The 21,902-nt window shown below is 38.8% G+C and overlaps 1 protein-coding gene across 9 annotated transcripts in view; it reads left to right on the plus strand.

Annotated features, from left to right (window-relative positions):
- Window positions 1-1,403: 1,403 nt before the first annotated feature.
- The window catches only part of CNTRL (centriolin), an 88,265-nt gene continuing 67,766 nt past the window's right edge, over window positions 1,404-21,902 (plus strand). For 4 of the 9 annotated variants that reach the window (XR_016393631.1, XM_022578855.3, XM_089913686.1 and 1 more), the window contains exons 1-6: window positions 1,404-1,535; window positions 7,710-7,957; window positions 10,944-11,074; window positions 14,541-14,671; window positions 16,049-16,190; window positions 18,145-18,331. Coding sequence is in view for 8 of the 9 variants with exons in the window: in XM_022578855.3 (XP_022434563.2) it covers window positions 7,741-7,957; window positions 10,944-11,074; window positions 14,541-14,671; window positions 16,049-16,190; window positions 18,145-18,331 (808 nt within the window). In the remaining variant the exon portion in view is untranslated. The remainder of the gene's footprint in view (window positions 1,536-7,709; window positions 7,958-10,943; window positions 11,075-14,540; window positions 14,672-16,048; window positions 16,191-18,144; window positions 18,332-21,902) is intronic. The other 5 variants (XM_022578857.3, XM_022578856.3, XM_089913684.1 and 2 more) reach the window with 2 other exon arrangements.

Consider the following 21,902-nt stretch of genomic DNA (forward strand, 5'->3'; position numbering starts at 1 on the left):
AAATGTGAGCGTGAATGGCGCCCCCTGTTGGTAGCCACCTGAACTTCCTATTCCTGAATCCGTCTCTGCCTTCAGGAAAAATTACAAGCGCCTAATATGGTTCATAAGGTCCCTCTTCCTGCTTTAGCTTCTACACTCCAGATTTTTGGCTGTATCCTGATCTGCTTAACGTCCAGCTCATTGCCAAGCTCTTTTTTCCCCTCCTCCTGGGGTTTTCAGAAGTTGTTCCCTTTGCCAAGCAAATTCTTCCCCACTCCCATACTCCTTGAACTAAGTTATTTGCTTCTTCCAGGACTTAGGATGAGGCGTCACTTCTCCTGGGAAACCTTTGCCTAATGCTAAAATAACTAAAACATATTGAGAACATATTATAGGGCATGTGAGAGAACTTAGGACTGTTCTAAGTTCTTTCACATACATTAACATTTATAACTATCAGGATAACTGTGGGAAGTAGGTAGGATTATCCCATTTCACAGATGAGGAAACTGAGGCACAAAGGAAATTCCTAAAATAGTGTTACACAGATGGGCCATGAACTGTGAGAAAACGGTAAGAACAAGGGATTGGAAGTCACAATGAAGTGAATTGTGCTAGGACGGGGGTCTTCCGAGCAAGCACGCTGTTAAGATTGGAGAACTACGGTAAGGGAGAGGTGGTGCCTGCATTGGCGATTTCTGGAGATGGTGCAACCTCTGATGGTGACACTGTCCAGGGTACCAACTTGGAAATGGGAGGCTGGAGTGGAGGAATGGTGTCCTCGGCGACAACGTTTTTAAAAAGAATTCACTGTATTTCCCTGGCATCCAGCACAGTATGTTCTAAATTCTCTTAAACTATCTGTTGAATATACGTGGTGAAATGCAGCCCTTCCAGGCAAGCCCCAACCGAAGTTTCTTCAACCGCTTCTGGCTTTGGCTTCCCTCTCACAACCAGAGCACTAGTCTCTGCCAGGACTCCCAGGCTGCTCTCACTCCCTTAACCTCGGGTGCAGCTGCACCCCAAGCTGCGTTCCCTCAGCGGTTTATCCACGTCTGGCCCCTGAAGCAGAGAACTCGCCTCAGAAATGGGCCTCGAGAAGGAGCGTGGGGCGAGGCACACTAGCTCAAGCCCAGACGGCCGGCACTGGAAGTGCAGGAGCTTGGCGACAGCGCCACATTTGTCCCTTAGGTCGTCCTCAGGCCCAGCCCCCACGGAGCGAGTCGAAGCCCGGTCGTGAGTCGGCCGCTTCCCCTCCGAGAAAAGCGCTAGGCCTCTAGCCAGCTGCTACAGGGAACCTCCCCTCCCGCCGACTCCCGCGCGCCTTTGCGCGCCCGCGGCCCTGGCGTCCTAAGCGGCGGGAAGCCCGGCCCCGCCCCCACGCTCCGGGGAGGGGCTCGACCGCAGCAGGCCCCGCCCACGCCGCACGCACTGCCCCTCGGCAACCGGCACAACACAACAAAATGGCCGCCACACCGCTGAGCGCCTGAAGGGAGCGACCAGCGCCTCCCCGCCCGGCGTCGGCCCGCGAGCTCGCTCGGCCCGGCTCCTCCGTGGTGAGTGGCCCTGGTGGAGGCCGTTCGCCGGCATCCAGACAGAGCGGTGGGGTGAGGCGCGAAGGCGGGAAGGCCTGAACCGAGCGTGGGATGGATTCGGGGCGGGGGCGTGTGCCGGGGAATTGGGATTGGATGGGAAGGAGGGGAGGGCCCGGAACGGGCGTGGGGAGGAGGAGGATGGAGGGAGGTTTGGATGGGAAATGAGGAGGTCAGGGGTGGGGTGCGGCGTGGAGGAAGATGGGGTCCCGCCACCGAGCGGAGGAGGGAGGAGGTGTGCCAGGTGTATGCGGGGAATGACGGGTACAGGATGGTTTGGGTATCCTGACGGGCGTCCTGGGATCGGGCGGAATACAGTACATGGAGAATAATGAGAGTTAGGATATTGGGCAGAAATATTTGAAGGAGGGGAAAAGCAAATACTTTGTTGTATAACCGTTAAGGGACAGGTGCATTTTGAAGTCAAAACTTGGCTTCACGTCTTGATTCGGCCACCTGTGTTACCGGCTCTGCGATTTGGGCGTGGTCCTTAACCTTCCCGAGCAAATGTTTTCTTTGTGTAGAGTGTAGAGTGTAGAAACCCTGCCTTCTCAGCCCTGTATTCTTAGAGCCTAACACAGTTCTTGGTGCATAAAAGTTGCCGAATAAAATTGGATGACTGAATAAATAAAATACTGGAAAGGGATGGGGAGCTTGGTTTTTTGGGTACCTGAGTAGAATGGAGAGAGATGTGAGAGGAGAGTTCAGGATGTTAATAGGATGCAGAAGGACACAGATGTCAGGGTGTTGGAAGGGAAGGGCAAGTAGATAGGCAGTTGGGTTGAGATGAAGAGGAATGGGTGGAGGTTTGATTATTTTGTTTGAAGAGGGGTTAATTAGAAGTCAGAGTATTGGAATGGATTAGGATGTTAGAATATTTGCTGTGATGAGCAGTTTGGGAAATCAAGATGGATATAGAAGTGTTGAGTCAGGGTACTGGAAAGAACTATAGAGAAATGGAGGAGACTAATACAGTATTAGGGAATTGGAACAGAATTTGTGGGAGAACTTGGCAATCAGGATAGGATGAAAGACGGGAGGCAGAGGTTGACGAGCACAGGATGGAGAATTGCCATTGGAGAGGAATAGGAGTCAGGATATTTGAAAGGACTAGTTAGAGAGTAATAGTGTTTAAATGGGTGAGGGTATGGGATGAAGTCGAATTGTAGGGAAAGTACTGAGATGTGATTAAAGGGCTAAGGGATGCAGTGGAGAAGATATGGAGGTCAAGAAATGGGGATGGATATTTGCATATTGGAGTGGCTGGAAAGAGAGAAGGAAGGTTTGAGGATTATTGAGGTCTGCCTCATTGGAGAAGATCAGAGAAGAAGGTGGAAAGTTAGGAATGTTAGGAAAGGCTGGATAGAGGTGGAGGTGTGGTCTCTACTAAGCTGTGACGGAGGGGGTTGTTAGATCAAGGCAAGTATCTGAGTCTGAGAATGACAGGATGCCCGGTCATATGATTCTGATGATCACATCATCCAACAGCTTTCCTTACTCAGCAGACTACCTTCTGGGCCTTCAAAATGTGTCTCCAGCTCTGGACTTGTTTTGCTTGTTTTGCTTTCTCTTTATCCTGCCCTTCACACACTCTAGCCCTATGTCTCAGCTCTATCTTCTCTTTTCTATTGCTTAGTCTTTGTTTATATTATTGCAAACTACAGCCTAGGTCAAACAACATCCATATCTGTCTCTTTAAATTGTGGTTCAAGGTGTTACTACCCCCAGGTGATAGTCTCTGAAATAATGCCGGCCTTTCTCAAGCACAGTAAATCCCTAACCTCATTTCACTGAGTTAGCTGTTCTATGAGATCCTACGTCCAGGCTTTACAGGAGCTATGGCAACCAAGGGAGGGGGGGTCTGGCAACGCACTGTGACTTTGGAACCATCATTTAATCTTTCAGGTTACAATTCATTAAAGGAAAGAGTTGATTTCAATTTCTGGAATCCATTCTAATATATTTCTTTAACTCTATAAATGAGTAAGGCAGAGTTTTTCTAATCAGGTGAGGTAACAAAGGACTGCATGATATTCTAGTGAGGCCCAAAGAGTCTTGGTTATTAGGATGTTCTGAGAGGAATTCAGCATGGTTCAATATTTTAAGAATTTAGAGATAAGACTAAGGTGCAGGATACAAAATAATTGCATTGCATAAAAATATAGGATGTGCATTTTTTAAACCAAGAAACTAAAAAAATATATAAGCCACATCTCTGTAACATGTAGCATACTATCATTCTAATTTTATAATTTTCTATCATGCTATGGGATAGAGAAAGACATATACAAGTGGGAACTGGGCCCTGTGCCTCTCCTCTTTTAAATCTCTTGCCTTTATGAAAACTATATTTAATTCAGGAATGAATAAAATTATACTATTAAAGCACATGCCTCTTAGCTCTTCTCAAGCTTGAGTATATTATTATTTAGAAAGAGAGCACCAGTGCAACTTAACACAGAATGAGGAGTATTACTAAGAGACTTTTTGCCTTGGCAGAATGGTGAGACAAAAATTGTTTACCACGCTTCTGAAATTAAGACCCAAAACCATGTGGCTATGGCATAAATAGCAGTTATGTGAATTGGGGGAAAGATTTTCTGACCCATGTGGATGATATGACATGAAAAAATGAAAGAGAAAGTAAAGACATAGATTTGCAGTTTAAAGTGACCTAGACTATTGGAACAAGGTAGTTGGCCATGTTGTACTGTATACCTATGAAATAATAGTCACTTTTTAAAAATTTTGTAGGTTTTTGTTACCTTCAAACTAGTCACCTTAAGAAGCTAGATCATGAGTTCAGTGATGCTATTACTGTATTAAATTTTCTGTTTTTCCTTCAGGAATAGTTTTTATAGTGTATGTCGTCCATTAATCAAGGTTGTTTAGTGGCACTTGTTTATGATCTGTTTTGTCTAAGGCACTATCCTAGGCCTTACAAAGTGACTCAAGCATGATCTGGCCTCCAGAAAACTCAGTCAGCAGTATGGCATGGTAATGAAGTCATGGGCTTTGGAATCAGATCAGGATTCAAGTCTTGGCTTAACCAATTAGTTACGGGACTTTGAACAAATTATTTAACCTCTTAATCTTTAAAATGGGAGATAATAACACCTATTTCATAGAGTTGTGTTTAATCCTTCTAATGTGATGATACATACAAGAGCTTATCACAATATTTGGCACATGGTAAAGTTAATAATCAAACTGGGAAAATAAAAACAAAATGTAGTTGAAGTGATAGATCTAGTTTTCTTGTGAGACTTATAAATTAATTCTGAAAGCAGGACCCAAAGAGGAATTCCAGAAATGTTTGGGGCAAGATCAGCATTCCTAGAATGACTAGTCATTGAAAGGTATTAACATCTGTTAAATGTTGGTTAATTGATTCGATATATTAATGGCAGCTCTCCTTTACATATATTGTATGTGTTCTAAGCATTTAAAAAGTAAGTTTCTTTAAAATCCCAGCCTGTATAATAATACCCATGTACAAACCTGTGAAGGTGTATTTATTATACATGAAGATGTTCACACATCAAACCACTATCATATCTCTTTCTAATACCAATTTATATGGCATTAAGATTTTTTTTTAGACTTTTGTGGTGGTCCAGTGGTTAAGACTCCACGCTTCCAATGCAGTGGGCGTGGGTTCGATCCTTGGTTGGGGAACTAAGATCCACACGCTGCCACGCTGCGCGGCACAGTTAAAATAAGATTTTTTTTTTTAAAGCTACGATTTATTATTATTATTTCTTTCTTTTTTTTTTTTTTTTTTTGGCCATGCTGTACACAGCATGTGAGATCTTAGTTTCCCAATCAGAGATCAAACCTGCGGCCCCTGCAGTGGAAGCACGGAGTCTTAACCACTGGACCACCAGGGAAGTCCCTGGCATTAAGATTGGAGCTATCCAAAAACTTTGGATTGCAAACTACTTTTCTAAAAAAGAATTTGTGTTTTATCTTTTAAGTAGTGAGAGTAGGGGAGATTGTGGATATTGAGCAAAAGTAGAATCATTGTTAATGCAGCCTTGTTCAAGACCTATGCTTCTTATAAGATTTTTTGGTCTAAAAGTTTGTCAAATTTATAGTTTATGCAATGTACTTATAAGAGCAATTGTATAACATGAAAATCTTTTTTGCATAAACCTAACTTGTAAGTTAGGGCTCTTGGTATTGAGAACTAATACTACTCATGAAGATATCCTATGGCTGAAGTACTAAATAGTATTTTATTGGTTCCAGGTTCTTTATGAATAATTCATTCCATAAGTAGTAATTATCTACTATCTTTTAGGCTCTGTTCTAGGCCTCGAATACATCAGTGAACAATATCCCTACTTTCATGGAATTTATATTCTACTAGATTAATTATGTGATTTGACTTACAAATTAATTTGAGAGGAGAACTGATGCCAGCTAGCATTGTGTCTGACCAAGTCATTTACCATTCTGGGCCTTAACTTTCTTACATAAAAAGTAAAGGAATTTGGTCAAATGATTTTTGACAAGGGTACCAAGATCATTCAATGGGGAAAGGGAAGTCTTCAAAAATCATGCTGGGAAAACTGGATATCCACATGCAAAAGAATGAATTTGGACCTTTACCTAACACCATATACAAAAATTAACTCAAAATGGATCAAAGACCTAAATGTAAGAGCTAAAATTATAAATGTCTTAGAAGAAAGCATAGGGCAACAGCTTCATGGCATTGGATTTGGCAGTGATTTCTTGGATATGACACCAAAGGCACAGGCAACAAAAGAAAACATAGACAAATAGGACTTCTTAAAAAGTTTTAAATGAGCATCAAAAGACAATATCACAGAGTAAAAAGGAAACCACAGAATGGGAGAAAATTTTTGCAAATCATATATCTGATTAGGGTTAATATCCAGATTATATGGAGAGAATTTCTGAAGAGTTTTAAAAAAAGAAAAGACAAGATTGAGGGCAAGCATTTATAGCAGAAGAAATTAGATGTAGAGGTCCGTGTGGCTGGAGCCACAGAGTTGAGGGAACCAGTGACAGATGTGAGGCTAGAGACAAGGCTGTATTATGGGGGACTTCATAGGTCATGGTAAATATTTCATTTATTACAGACAGATTAACTTTTAAAATAGATCAGTCTGGCTGCAATGTAGTGATGGAGGAGGAAGGCAAGAGAGCTTGTAGACAGATCAGTTAGAAGCTATTAGTAGTTTGATGAGGGTGTGGATTAGAGTAGACGACAGTGGAGATGGAAAGAATGGACTATTCTGAGAGATATTTAGGAGGTAGAATTGACAAAACTTGGTGATTGTTTGGTTATGGGAAAAAGGGAAAGGGAAGCTTAAAGAATGACTCCCAGGTTTCTGTCTTATTCCCAAGAGCATTGTTCATAGTTAGGGAACACTGGAGGAGGAACAGGATGGGAGGAAAATGAGGGAGGAATGAGAGAAATGATAAATTCAATTTGGACATGTTGATTCAGGATGCCAATGAGATGTCAGGTAGCAGTTGGGAATAGGAGTCTGGAACTCGGAGAAAGGTTGGATTGAAAATATAAATATTAGTATACAGGTGGCGTTGGGAACCATGGGTGTTCATTAGATTGTCTAAATTAAGATTAGAAAGACCAGAAGAGACTTGAGGAGCTCTGACATTTAAAGATTGAATAGGAGAGCCTTGGCCAGCAAAGGAGGCCAAGGAGTGGCCAGGGAGACGGGAGGATAGGAGAGGATGGTGTCCCAGAAGCCAAAGGAAGAAACTGTTTCAGGAAGGAGAGACTGCTCATCAGTATGAAATACTGCTGGTTGCCAAATATTTCCACCTTCCTTCAATCTAGGACCCCTTATGGGTAGAAGAGACATTGTGACAAGTTTGGTCCAATAAATTGAGAACCGTAAGGACAGGTAAGTCTTCTGGCTGGAGTATGTGTCAGTACAGGACCCTCTAGAGGTCTCTTCCCTCTGGTAAAGTAATCAGCAATGTCTGAAATAGTGTCTGCTCCCATCAGCTTGGAGTAGTTTGGGTTCTAGCATCTATAACTTCTGAGTTTATAACTTTGTAGTCTTGAAAATTCTAGAAATAAATAGTTTTGATAGCTCTAAAAATTAACCTTGTTAAATATACTGGAAACTCTTACAGGTTTTGATGGATACCTGGCTTTATTCTTGCAATGAAGAAAGGTCCTCAGCAAAAAATTTCCAAAGCAAAGATGCCACCATCATCTCACTCTCCTAGTCCATCATCTGTTACGTCCAATATGAGATCTAGGTCACTTTCACCTTTAAGTGGATCCGAGACTCTACCTTTTCATTCTGGAAGACAGTGGTATGAGCAAGTTGAGATTATAGGTGAAAACCCTATGCTTTTGGACTACCAAGACCATCAAGGTATTGCTTTTAATCTAAGAATTTCACCAAATACTCTTAAGTACAGATGGAAAATATTCAACTTACATTTTTGGTCCAAATGTAACATATATCCAACTACTAACTTGAACCATTGTTTTTTATTGACAGAAATTGTGTAGGGACAGTGGGGGATGGAGGCTTCTGGGTGAGGGTGAAGATGTCTAAAAGCGGTAGGAGAAGGGAGTTTCCTGAAAGAGGAAGCTTTATTTCTTGTGGTGGGAGAGTGCCTTAAAGCTCATATGCCAAATTTACCATAATCCTTGGCTGGGGGGAGGGCATATCTGTTCACTTCAGAATGGAGTGCCTTAATTCAGCATAAAAATGCTATCCACCCCTGGGCTATTCCAGTCTGCTTATTAGCATCTTGCTTATTAGCAATCTGTGAATGGACTGATTTCCACATAAGGGACATATAAATGTTCCACCAAGGTTTTTTTGTTTTTTTTTTAATTAGTATATAGCAGAGTTTTTATTTTTCTTTTTGTAATTGAAGTATAGTACAATATTGGTTTCAGGTGTACAACATACTGGTTTGACATTTATATACATTATGTTAGTTTCTGCTTTATAACAAAGTGAATCAGTTATACATATACATATGTTCCCATATCTCTTCCCTCTTCCACCAAGGTTTTTATTTTTTCTTAAAAGCATTCTGTTAGTCTGGGAATCTATAATGTGATTAAGTGTGAAAGAAAACTATGTGATTTCTTTGCTAAGTCATGAAATCACAGTCCTCAAACTCTGTTGACATGAATATTGACCAGTGTTTATTAATAAATATTATCAGCCTTGAGTTGACTGTACCCTTGCTGCCCGTTGGTACATTGTTATTTCTAATTTTTTTTTGTGTGTGTGGTACGCGGGCCTCTCACTGCTGTGGCCTCTCCCGTTGCGGAGCACAGGCTCCGGACACGCAGGCTCAGCAGCCATGGCTCACGGGCCCAGTCGCTCCACGGCATGTGGGATCCTCCCAGACCGGGGCATGAACCCATGTCCCCTGCATCGGCAGGCGGACTCACAACCAATGCGCCACCAGGGAAGCCCTGTTATTTCTAATTTGATTAATATTTTAGAATATGTTCTTTCCTAGAATGGCCCAAATTTTAAAAATTATTTTATTTTGAACCAAAATAAATGCAATATTAACTTATTATGAGTAATCATAGGGAAACTTTGGCCCACAGCCTGGATCTGAACCCAGGATTAATTATCTTTGATTCATAAAGAAAGAACCAAGAGACAATTTTCTCTTTTTTTGGATGGTTTTGCAGAATTTAACATAGCTTTTTTTAAAATATTTTTTTAAATTGGAGTATAGTTGATTTACAATGTTGTGTTAGTTTCACGTGTACAGCAAAATGAATCAGTTATTCATATATCCACTTTTTTTTAGATTCTTTTCCCATATAGGCCATTACAGAGTACTGAGTAGAGTTCCCTGTGCTATACTAACATGGCTTTAACAAGCTGTGACTGCAATATCCAGGAAGGTCTTAAGATAGGGTGTGCTATCCATTAAGTTAGTACTTTATCTCTATAAAATGTGTTATGATCCTCTATATTTAAAAGAGCAACAAATTTGAGTTTCCTACCATAAAAAAGAAATAGGAAAAGAGGTGTTGTGGTCTGAACGTGGGTGGGAAAAGAATTTCCAAACTCAAGGCAGAATGTAAAGAAGATAGAATTTATTAGAGGGAAGGGTTGCTGCCAGAACAGCGGGCCGACTTCCTAGTAGTCTGGGAGAGTCGGGCCCAAACATATGCTATTGATCAGCTTTTATAGCCAGAAAACAAAGGAATGGTCCGAGGTGAAAATTTCATTTACTGATCGGTCGAGGCACATATACCTTCCTTCTATAGGGTGGGAGTGGGAAAGGGCAGATGCCTTTCCTTATTTGGGACAGGCCCGGTAGCCCAGGTGGGCGTTGCCCAGGTGGGCTCAGGAATTTCGTAACCGTGGCAACATGGTAGGGAAGGTGATTAAGAGTCGGTAGGGGGTATAACGCTGAAACTTTTTGAAGGAGGGTCATTCTTTGTCCTTGAAGCACCATTGTCCTTGGAGCACCACAAGAGGATTTTTAAGAATTCCAGTGTTTTTGAACTTTAGATTAGAATTTTAAAAAACAAACAACTAAATAATGCCAATATATATATATTTTAAAATAGCTAACATTAAAATACTGCTAAAAACCTCAGTGCTGCATATAATTAAAAGTATAAGTTTTAGATTCATCTGCCTAGGTTCAAGTCCTAGATTTGCACATTTCTAGCTGCAAGATCTTGAATAAATTATTATAATTTCTTTTATAAAGGGGAACAGTAATTTCTATCCCAAAAGTTTGTTGTACAAATTACATTTTTTTAATTAATTAATTTTATTTTTGGCTGCGTTGGGTCTTCATTGCTGCGCGCAGGCTTTCTCTAGTTGCGGGGAGCGGGGGCTACTCTTCGTTGCGGTGCGCGGGCTTCTCATTGCGGTGGCTTCTCGTTGCAGAGCATGGGCTCTAGGCGCACGGGCTTCAGTAGTTGCAGCACGCGGGCTCAGTAGCTGTGGCGCACGGGCTCTAGAGCGCAGGCTCAGTAGTGGCGCGCGGGCTTAGTTGCTCTGCAGCATGTGGGATCTTCCCAGACCAGGGCTCGAACCTGTGTTCCCTACATTGGCAGGCAGATTCTTAACCACTGCGCCACCAGGGAAGTCCCCGGATTAAATTTTTAAATGTAAAGTATTTAGCACAAAGCTTGCACACAATTAATATTTATAGAGTATAACTGTTATTGTCATTATTATGAAATGCTATATAAAGTAAAATATTATTATTAAAACATTGCAAATAGAACTAGCCAGCTGTTTTTACATTTGCATGGCTTTAAAATTTTTTTTTGTTATATAACATCAAGACGATTTGTTTTTCAAAGTATTCATGTCTTCCTCTACTGATAATGATCTGTTTGTGTAATTTCAGAAGCTGATTCACATGAAGGAGTTCGATATATTACCGAGGCCCTGGTTAAAAAACTTACTAAACAGGACAATTTGGCCTTGGTAAAATCTCTGAACCTTTCACTTTCTAAAGATGGTGGCAAGAAATTTAGGGTAGGTTACCAACATTTCTGAATACAGACATTGTTTTTAATTTTTATGTGCTTTAAAAATTTTTTAAAAGAGTATATTAGATTTACAGCACCCTAATGTCACCGAATTTGTTGCAGATCTTTTATTGTTTCTAGTGAAAGTTCTCCATCAGAAGTGTGACATCTTCAAATTCATAAGCTCCTATTATTCTACACATTATTGATTCTCTCTAGAATGAGTCAGCAAACTACAGCCTGTAGGCCACATTGGGCCTACTGCCTATTTTTGTTAATAAAGTTTTATTGGAGCAGAGCTACACTCATTTGTTTATATATTGTCTGTGGCTGTTTTTGCACTACAATGGCAGAGGTGAGTGGTTGTCAAAGAGACTGTCTCACAAAGCCAAAAATATTTACTATTTGGCCTTTTACAGAAGTTTGCGGATCCCTGCTCTAGACTGTTTACTACTTTATTCATAAACTATACAACATGAGCACATTGTAATAGACAACTTAATTTTTTAATTGGAAATAATATAAACTTAGATGCCTACTACATTAGTCACAAAAATTAATTCCAGAAGATTGAAAATCTTAATGAAAATGAAACAAAAATCAACCAACAAAAGTGCTATAAAATTATTAGGAAAGAATATAGGAGAATATATATTTTTTTTTTTATAGGAGAATATATTTTTAAATCTTAGAGTTGGGAAGGCCTTTCTAAGCAAACACCAACCCTAATACCACAAAGAAAAATATTGACAGATTTAGCTTACTTAAAAAACTTAAAAAGTTGTGTTTAATGAACGATATCTTTTAAAAAGTTAAAGCAGAACAACAAGCTGGCAGATAGTGTTTCCAGCATATGTAACAGTGTCCACATAATATATAGAGCACCTACGGTTCAGTAGAAAGAGAGAGCTAAATGGAAAATGTGCAAAGGATGTGAACAGTTTGTTCACAAAAATATTATAAATGGCTAATGTTAACATGAAAATATGTTCAATTTCATTCATGTCAAAGAGGTGTGAAATAGAACAATAGTTTGATGCCATTTTCCATCTTGTATGTCTGATGGACAATAATTAAAAAGATTATTTCAGTGTTCAGAAAGGTGTGAGAAATGGGTATTCTCATATGGTCTTAGTGGATGTATAGATTGGTACAGCATTTTAGGAAAACAGTTTGATAGTATTTATCAAAATTTCAAATGTATTTGTTTGATCCAGCAATCGAGTTTATACTTACTGAGTTTATACTCACCAACACAGCAGTTCTACTCCTTGATATCTATTAATATTTGCACACGTATCCAAAATTGTCTGAATAGTCATGTTTATTAAGCATTATTTAAGATGGAAAAATTGGAAATAACCAAATGTCTGTCAAAAGGGGATTGCTTAAAAAAATTATGGTGCAATATACCATGAAATACTATCAAGTTTCTTAAAAGACAAGAACAAAACCCAAAAAACCCCAGAACTCTATGTATTAATGTGGGAAAATGTTCCAGTATATTTAAATGCAACAAACAAATTCTAAAATATTTTGTATAGCAAGGTCTCGAAATATATTTTTTAAAATTCTGTTTTTCTATCTATGTATATATAGATGTAAATGAATAGAAAGGCCTATATGTATACATATGTATATGTATATGTATATGTATATACACCAGCCTCTTAACAATGGTTACTTTTGAGCAGTGAGATTTTTTATGGGGGCCTGCAGACCTGATGAAGAGAGCTTTTTATGTTTTGTTTGAAATTTTTATTAGAATATATTTATGTCTTGTGTAATTAAAAGGGAAAAAAGGAGACATCCTGGAGTTTAAAGGGTGTGAAAATGAAATATCAAGTTAGTAAATCTTTACTGTGTGGTTATTATATGCCAGGCATTATGTTAGGCTGTGGGAATAGATACAGAAGTCAATAAGCTTAGTTTCTGATCTCTGGGAATTTAGAGCTTAGTGTGAAGAATGCCTAGGATTAAGAGGAGAAATAGTGAGAGGGAATCAGAGAAAGAGAGTGAGCACGTGGGAGAGACAGACCCAGTGAAAAAGTCCGAAGGGGCTGTTGGAATAGAAGATCCAAGAGTATGATGAACGGGGGCCAAAGTTGAAAGAACGTCATGCAGAAAGGATATGCTATAAAATGTCACCGAATCAGCAAATAAGATGAAAACTTGGAAGAAGTTATTTGATTTGGCAGTTTAAAAAGCCCTTCCTTCTATTTCTCAAACCAACCAGGTTCATTCTTTTAGGGTCTTTGCATTTTTTTCTCTGCCTGGTATTCTCTGTCCCCAGATGTTCACACAGCTGGCTTATTATTAGGGTCTCAACTCCATGCACTTCCTCTCTCTGTGAAGCCTTCTCTTACCAACCCAATTGCAGTTAGCCACCTTCTCCTCAGTCACTCCCTCTCATTCTTTCACTCAATAGATATTTATTTAGCACCTACCATGTGCCAGGCAATAGTACTATAGTAGTGAACACAGCAGACAAAATCTGCCCTCTTGGTGCCTTGCACTCTGTCACATCACGTTACCTTTATTTTCTTGTTAGTATGCTTCAGTGCCTAAAAATTTTGTTTCTTTATTTGTTTATTGGCTTTCCCTGTGAATGAAATCAAGAACCTTGTTTTCCTTATTCACCACTGTTTTTCCATATTTCCAGTACCTAGAACAGCTCCTGACACATAACCAATCCATGTTTGATAAATATTTGTTGCAATGGATGAATGAATGGTGATCTTGGAGAGAACTTTTTGAATACATAGTAAGGGTGGAAGATATATTGCCTTGCCAATAGAATAATAGTGAATGGAAGGCCTCAGAGTGAGCAAATATTCACAACTTTTATGAGAACATGGTGGCAAATAAGAGTGATAAAATGAAAGCTTGGTAGGAAGCAAGTTGGGAGTGAGGTGATTTGTATTATATAGAGGAGACTGAGCATGTTGAACATAGGCTTCTGCAGCAGGGAAATTGTCTGGTTCACCGGTATACCGCCATTGCCCGGCGCCACATCTGACATGTAGTGAGTGGGAAATGAATATCTGTTGAAAAGTGACTGTTTTTAAACTTGAGGGGAAGATCCAGGAGAGAGAAAGAGATTGGAGATACAGGAACACAAGGAGAAGAGATGGGTAAGGTTATGCAAGAGTGTAAGTACCTAGTTGAACTTTGAAGAGGGGAGAAAGGGAGAGGCATAGAAAAGACGAGGTGGAGAAAAGGATTGATGGGGAAATTCTCATTGGATAGTCTTCAGTTTCTTAGTGCGTAGCAAGTGTTGTCCGCTGAGGGGCAAGGAGAGTTTGGCGACCTGGAGAGAGTGGCCACTCCTGGCCAAGGAGAGCCACACCAGGGGATTTTCCGGGGAAGCAGTAAAGGCTTAGTCTCCGGTGACTGATCAGCACATGCTTATATGTCGTGCTTATGTCGAGGCATCTGTTAAATAAAGTATTTATTCATTTGTTTCCAATCAGTATATCGAAAATTTGGAAAAATGTGTTAAACTTGAAATACTGAATCTCAGCCATAATCTAATAGGGAAGATTGAGAAGGTAGACAAGCTGTTGAAATTACGTGAGCTCAACTTATCATATAACAAAATCTGGTAAGTAAATACTTCTTTGGGTGGCACTGCAGGGTCGTCATCTTTGTTAAAGAGGTAGATTAAAGCTGCTGTGTTACTGAAAGAATCCTTTGAAAGATCAGGCACTTTGATCCTTATTCATTTGTAGTCTAGCCCTTCACATATGATAGCTGCCATATTTTGGCATTACTAAAGTACAGAATAATGTCTGTCATTATCAAAGAAGGAGATAAATTTTTTGAGTACCAAATTTTATCTTAATTCCATTTTTGACAGGAAGTTTTCCCAGATGTGGTCTGATTAACTGCCTTATTTCATTAAAAAAGGTGGCATGAAGCAGAATGTTTTAACCCTGTCATTTTGATCCTAAAGATATTTCAACCTGTTTTGAGCCTATGTATTTATCCTAATGTTCTTTGCTCATTGCTGTAATAAATACACACTATCTTGTTTCCACTTCATAATATATATTACTCTGAGAAATAAACATAATAAAACTGACAGTTGCTAAAAATACACATAGAAAACTTGTTATAAGGAAAATGATACAATTATCAAATCTTGAAAATCTTTATATCTATGTATTTTCCCTCCACATAAGACTTGGTATATATAATGGCCAGAGAACAAAACAACTAACAGTAGCAGAACCTCTAATATGGCAAAAATGAAATGGGAAAAAAAGTGATTAATGAATCAAATCCTTAATGTAAAGTGTGTATAAAAAAACTGATCCTGATGAAAATCATTTCAACAAAATAAAACTGAAAATAAGGAAGCTTGGAAATATTTGCCCAGTATAGAGAATTGACCAAGGAATTAAATTGGAATCAACTTGGGAAAATACTTCATCAATGAAAATTCATCAATATGGGTGATAATGTTTAATTAATTTAAATATTCTGATTAAAATATTTTTGTTCATAAATACAGTATCATTCTGGGGGTCCACCAGCTCAAAGTGGCAGCCATATCCTGCTGGCATAGCTAATCTTTTGGTGATGATTTAAGGTAATAGTTAAGGACATCTTGTTCTTATGCAGGGCTATAGCACATAGCACAGTGTGTGCTGTTGAACTTTCTAGCTCTCCCCTTGCTGTCCACTAGTAGTCTTCACAGTGGTTAGTGAGAATGCTACAGACAGACTCTTCTGTGTTGTGGGATCTTAAAGTCTGATAGTAAGATAGGTAGGATTCCTGGGCACAGACAGTAATGAAGAGTTTACCAGAGCTGTTCTGGTAAATTTGTTTTTAGCCACTCTTTTTAAATTCTCATTTATAAATTATAATTATGGAAAGTAACTCCACATAAAACCAAGCCTGTTTATTTTTAGAATACAATGGAGGGGCACTATCATTGTACTTATTACTAAGTTTGATTTTACCCTTTGGTTTCCAGCAAAATTGAAGGTATAGAAAATATGCATAATCTGCAAAAGCTAAACCTTGCGGGAAATGAAATTGAACATATTCCAGTATGGTTAGGGAAGAAGTTAAAATGTTTGCGAGTCCTCAATCTGAAAGGCAACAAGATATCATCGGTAAGTTATTCAAAGTAGCAAGAATATTTTTAAAAATTTTGGATTTGTTGAAGCAAAAAATTAAAATCTAAGTTTTTTTTTAAATGGGACTTCTTCTAATGTCTTTGGTTCTTTGACAAAACATCAAATTCAGACATAACCTAGTATTCTCTATGGTAATTAAATATAGGCAGTCCTGGTTTTGCATGGTTCCATGGTAGCTAAAAGTTGACCTCTTAGCATTTTCCCATCTTTCATTTCATTTGAGCCTCAAAATACTCTTGTTAAGGAGACAGTGCAGGGATTATTTTTATAATTCTGTGAGTTAGGTACCATTGTCTTATCCCATTTTCAAGTAAAGTCTCAGAGAGGGTAACTCTCTTACCCAAAGTCATTCAACTTGTGCCCGAATCCATGTCACTGAATGCCTAGAGCAGAGTTCTTTTTTTTCAAACTTGTGAATTAATCTGAATTAATCTTGATTATAGTGTTAGGTGTTACAAGAAGTGTTAATCACTAGCTTTTTATAGTAAGGCAACTTTGTTTTCGTGGTTCACGTAAGCTAATAATGATGTGTATTTTTCTCTGGAGTATATTTTATGATTTCCTTGTGATATTTATACAGTTAGATATTCAATAAGCATTGAAAAGTAAAAACATTAATTTACTTAAATCTGTATTAAAATTGGTACAATCCTGCTATAATTTAAAGAACTTAAGTCTTAGAATAGAAAATAAAAGATGTGACTTCCAATATGGGTCTAGACTTTGCTTCTGTGACCTTTGGAGAATCTTTCATCTCTCTAAAACTCACTGTTTAAATTAGAGAAAACAGTCCCTGCCCTGCCTTCTTTCAGAAGTGGTATGGGGCTCAGATGAAATGATAGATGTGAAAATACTTTAAAAACTATAAGGAATACAGCATTAGAGTTATTTAGTATTTTAAACTTTCATCAGTAGAAGCCAATAATAATAAATAACATTTGTTTAATGCTGTGCAATGTTTATGCTTTCTCATTATAAAGATCTGGTAAGGTGACTCTACCATTTCACTGTGACAGCCCAAGAGCCTCACAGCCCAAGCCCCACGCCATGTTACATAGCATCACCTTGGAGCTCTTGGAGCTTATGGGGTGATGGGAGGAGGTAGCCATGAATCTATTTAAAATTTGCCACACATGTTCCAAAAGTAGTTGATCCCTAGATAGGACTGTTAACAGGAAAATCATTTAATAAATATTTATTATTATTTCTAATTTTGTAAGACCTTCTCATCCCAATTCATATTTGACATTGGCTTCAGTAAGAGTGCCCATCCACTTGGGAGAGATTTATTTATACTAGCTATTGGTAGTAGTGTTTCTCAACCTTTTAAAATCCCTCTTTGGGTAAATGTAAAAATCTTACTTCAGAACCGTGAGTGTCTCTACATATCCTTATTTCTTTTAACTATCAAGTATAACTGTTACCTGAAGATTTACCAAACTCCTTTTTTATAGCCATTTATATTTTTGATTTGTTCAATCAACATACTGAAAAGATAATAGGATTAGAGTTTCACAGTCTTGAATTCAAATCCTATTTCATTCACATATAACCTCTGAGCTTTGAGCAAGTCACCTAAATTCTTTGAACCTCAGTTTCATCATCTAGAAAATTAAGATGGTTCTTATATCATAGGTTTTTGTGAGGAGTCACAGATAAAATGGTATATGGAAAATGCCTAATACTGCCCTTGATACATTTTAGATTCTCAAATACTCCTTTCTTTTCTGCCCTTCAAATCACTACTTTTGGATAATAGATTTCATGAATAGGTTCCTTGCCATGTTAATAGCAATTTCCTTGATTTATTACTTCACTTAGGTATGTTTATAATTTTTATTTTATTTATTTATTTATATTTTTTTAACACCTTAATGTTTATGATTTTTAAATTCAATTATACCAATTATAATGTTACCTATCATTTCAGCTCCAAGATGTAAGCAAATTGAAACCCCTTCAAGATTTGACTTCTGTGATCCTAGCTGAAAATCCAGTTGTGACCCTTCCTCATTACCTCCAGTTCACCATTTTTCACCTCCGTTCACTGGAAAGTTTGGAAGGTCAGCCAGTAACCACTCAGGACAGACAGGAAGCTTTTGAGAGATTCAGTTTAGGTGAGGTGACATATTTTTAAAAAACTAAATTTGGGTGGGAGAGGAATTTATTTTCAGAAATTATCCAGAAAAAAAATATTTATTATGAACTTTATAATGCTATTAAAATTTGCATATGGGCTTCCCTGGTGGCGCAGTGGTTGAGAGTCCACCTGCCGATGCAGGGGACGCGGGTTCGTGCCCCGGTCTGGGAGGATCCCACATGCCATGGAGCAGCTGGGCCCGTGAGCCATGGCTGCTGAGCCTGCGTGTCTGGAGCCTGTGCTCCGCAACGGGAGAGGCCACAACAGTGAGAGGCCCGCGTACCGAAAAAAAAAAAATTTGCATAGACAATGGCATCATAAATCAATGAACTCAGCAAATATTCATTAGGCATGTACTGTGAGCCAGGCACTGTATCTGGCACTAAAGATATAATGGCGATCAAGACATAAGGTACTGGCCTTCGTGCAGCTTGTGTTTTAGTGGAGAAGATAGACAAAAAAACAAGTAAACCCAGATAAAGTAACAGAGGAGAACCCCCTTTTTGGAAAGTGGTGTAAAGGAATGGCTCTCTGAGGAAGTGACATATAAGCTGAAGGCAAAGGCAGGAGAGGATTAGTCATGTGAAGAAAGGCCTGAGGGAGAGGGAGCAGCTTGTACTTTGAGATTGGAAAGACCCTGGTGAGTTAAGAGACAGAAAGAAGATCAGTATGACTGGAGGATAGCCCAGGTGAAAGTTTGGAGAGATGGGGAGGGGAGAGATGGCACAGGGCCTTGGGGTTTGGATTTTATTCCAGGTGCAGTGGAAAGCCACTGACAACTTTTAAGCGGGGGTTTATATATTAAGATTATTTTTGATGCTGGATGGAGAATGATTTGAAGCAGGGCAAAATAGAGATAAAGGGACGTGTTAGAAGGCTATTGCCTTAGAAATGTTGGTGGCCTGTATTTAGGTGGTAGATGTGGAATAGACGGATCAGCTTCGGAAGTAGCATCAGCAGCACTTTCTAATGAATTGGATAATTCCCAAGCTTCTGGCTTGAGTAAGTGGTTGGATGGTAGTATTGTTTTGGAAAATGGGAGAACTCAGAATGTTGAGTTTGAATGTCTGTGAGACAACCAAGAATAGAATCAGAAATATGAGTCTGGAGTTCAAGAGATCTGTCCTAGAGATATAAATTTCGGATTCATCAGCATAAAAATAATATTTAATTCCACCGGAATCAACTAGCTCACTCAGGCAGGGGTTTGGAAGAGCATGAAGAGGAGCCAGTTAAGAAAACTGAGAAAGAGAGGCCAGCAAGGTAGGAGAAAACCAGGAAATAGTAGGTTGCAGAAGCCCAGAGAAGATTTCAAAAGAGAAAGTGGTCAGCTATACTGAATGTTGCTGAGACATGAAGAAGAAAAATGAGCACAGAGAAGTGCTTTAGATTGACAACATGGTGATGAGCTTGACAAGAGCAGTTAAGGAGTGGCTGGGACAAATGCTAGATTATAGATTGAAGACTGAATGGGAGGGAGACATTTGGGTAAAGATTTGAAATTGCCTCCCACAGTTTCCTCCCCTAGTACCTAATAAATGCATTTTTAAAAATAAGTTTAAAAAAATTTCACCAGTAGCTTCCAACCAGGAAATGGAGAAGCAAGTGCAATAAACCTCAAAGCTAGTAATCAAAGCAACAGAAAATATTCAAGAGCGGAGTGGAGAGACAAATCGTGGCTTAGTTCTTTTGGTTCTTGAGAAGACAGGAGATGAGATTAGAAAAAAAGAGGAAAGATTGTCTATTGATAAGAGGGATGGGACACTTTCTCCATCAGAAGGGAGAGAAGATGTCTGTAGGTATGGGTAGTTTTGTTGCCTTGGTGGTAGGAAGATGAGGAAGTTCCCACTGGTGGGGTCTGTTTTCTCAATAAAATAAGAGGTCATCAGCTGAGAAAGAAAATAGAAGGAGTACAACATTGCAAAGCAACTATACTCCAATAAAAATTAATTTTAAAAAAAAGATTGGAAAAAAAAGAAAATAGAAGGAGTATGGGAGGTTTGAAGGGAAGAGGAAGGTATGAAATAGCCTAACATGATAATGTTAGGGCATGAGCCTGTATGTTCAACCATTTGAAATTGATGTTAGTCCATTTTGACTTATAAAAACAACAGTTTCATATGGTTTGATCCAATACTTGAGAAATGGTAGATTTTTATTTGTTTCGGATCCCACTAACTCAACATTTGTTACCCAGAAGTTGATGTTTTGGAATCATTAAAAAATATAAATAATGCAAAGGGAAGTCATTATATAAATATACTGTTTGGGGAAATGTTTAAAGTACTTATAATTCATTCACAACTTTGGATGTTAATTAAGAGCTTTTAGTGATGCTGAGCTCTTGGGACCCAGTGGTAATACAGATAGATGCAATTTCTGTTTTCGCAAAACTTTAGTGGAGAAGGCAGACAGCCAAGCTATTTGATCACATTTTCCAACTCCCTCTGTGATGAGGACTGCGTCAGAGGTGCAGGGTGGCATCATAGCATCCCTGAGAAGTGTCCAACCTGGGGAGGGTAGAGTCAGGGCAGGCTTCTCAGAATAGTTTTTAAAACTAAGACCTGGAGGATGCAAAATACGCCAGTAGGAGATAGAGGAAGACAGTTCCAGGGAGAAGGTGTGAATAAAAGCATGCAGGTGGAAAAAATTTTCGACAAAATTCAACACCCATTTGTGATAAAAACCCTCTAGAAAGTAGGCATAGAGGGAGCTTACCTCAACATAATAAAGGCCATATATGACAAACCCACAGCCAACATCATTCTCAATGGTGAAAAACTGAAACCATTTCCTCTAAGATCAGGAACAAGACAAGGTTGTCCACTCTCACCACTGTTATTCAACATAGTTTTGGAAGTTTTAGCCACAGCAATCAGAGAAGAAAAAGAAACAAAAGGAATCCAAATTGGAAAAGATGAAGTAAAGCTGTCACTGTTTGCAGATGACATGATACTATACATAGAGAATCCTAAAGATGCTACCAGAAAACTATTAGAGCTAATCAATGAATTTGGTAAAGTAGCAAGATACAAAATTAATGCACAGAAATCTCTTGCATTCCTATACACTAATGATGAAAAATCTGAAAGAGAAATTAAGGAAACACTCCCATTTACCATTGCAACAAAAAGCATAAAATACCTAGGAATAAACCTACCTAAGGAGACAAAAGACCTGTATGCAGAAAACTATAAGACACTGATGAAAGAAATTAAAGATGATACAAACAGATGGAGAGGTATACCATGTTCTTGGATTAGAAGAATCAACATTGTGAAAATGACTATACTACCCAAAGCAATCTACAGATTCAATGCAATCCCTATCAACCTACCACTGGCATTTTTCACAGGACTAGAACAAAAAATTTCACAATTTGTATGGAAACACAAAAGACCCCAAATAGCCAAAGCAATCTTTTTTTTAAGAAGTTTTTTTTAAATTTTCTTTAATTAATTAATTTATTTATTTATTTTTGCTGTGTTGGGTCTTCATTTCTGTGTGAGGGCTTTCTCTAGTTGTAGCGAGTGGGGGCCACTCTTCAT

The sequence above is a fragment of the Delphinapterus leucas genome, chromosome 6 (assembly GCF_059928025.1).
Source record: "Delphinapterus leucas isolate spDelLeu-1000000601 "Yukka" chromosome 6, BTC_Dleu_Yukka2, whole genome shotgun sequence".
Taxonomy (NCBI): Eukaryota; Metazoa; Chordata; class Mammalia; order Artiodactyla; family Monodontidae; genus Delphinapterus; species Delphinapterus leucas.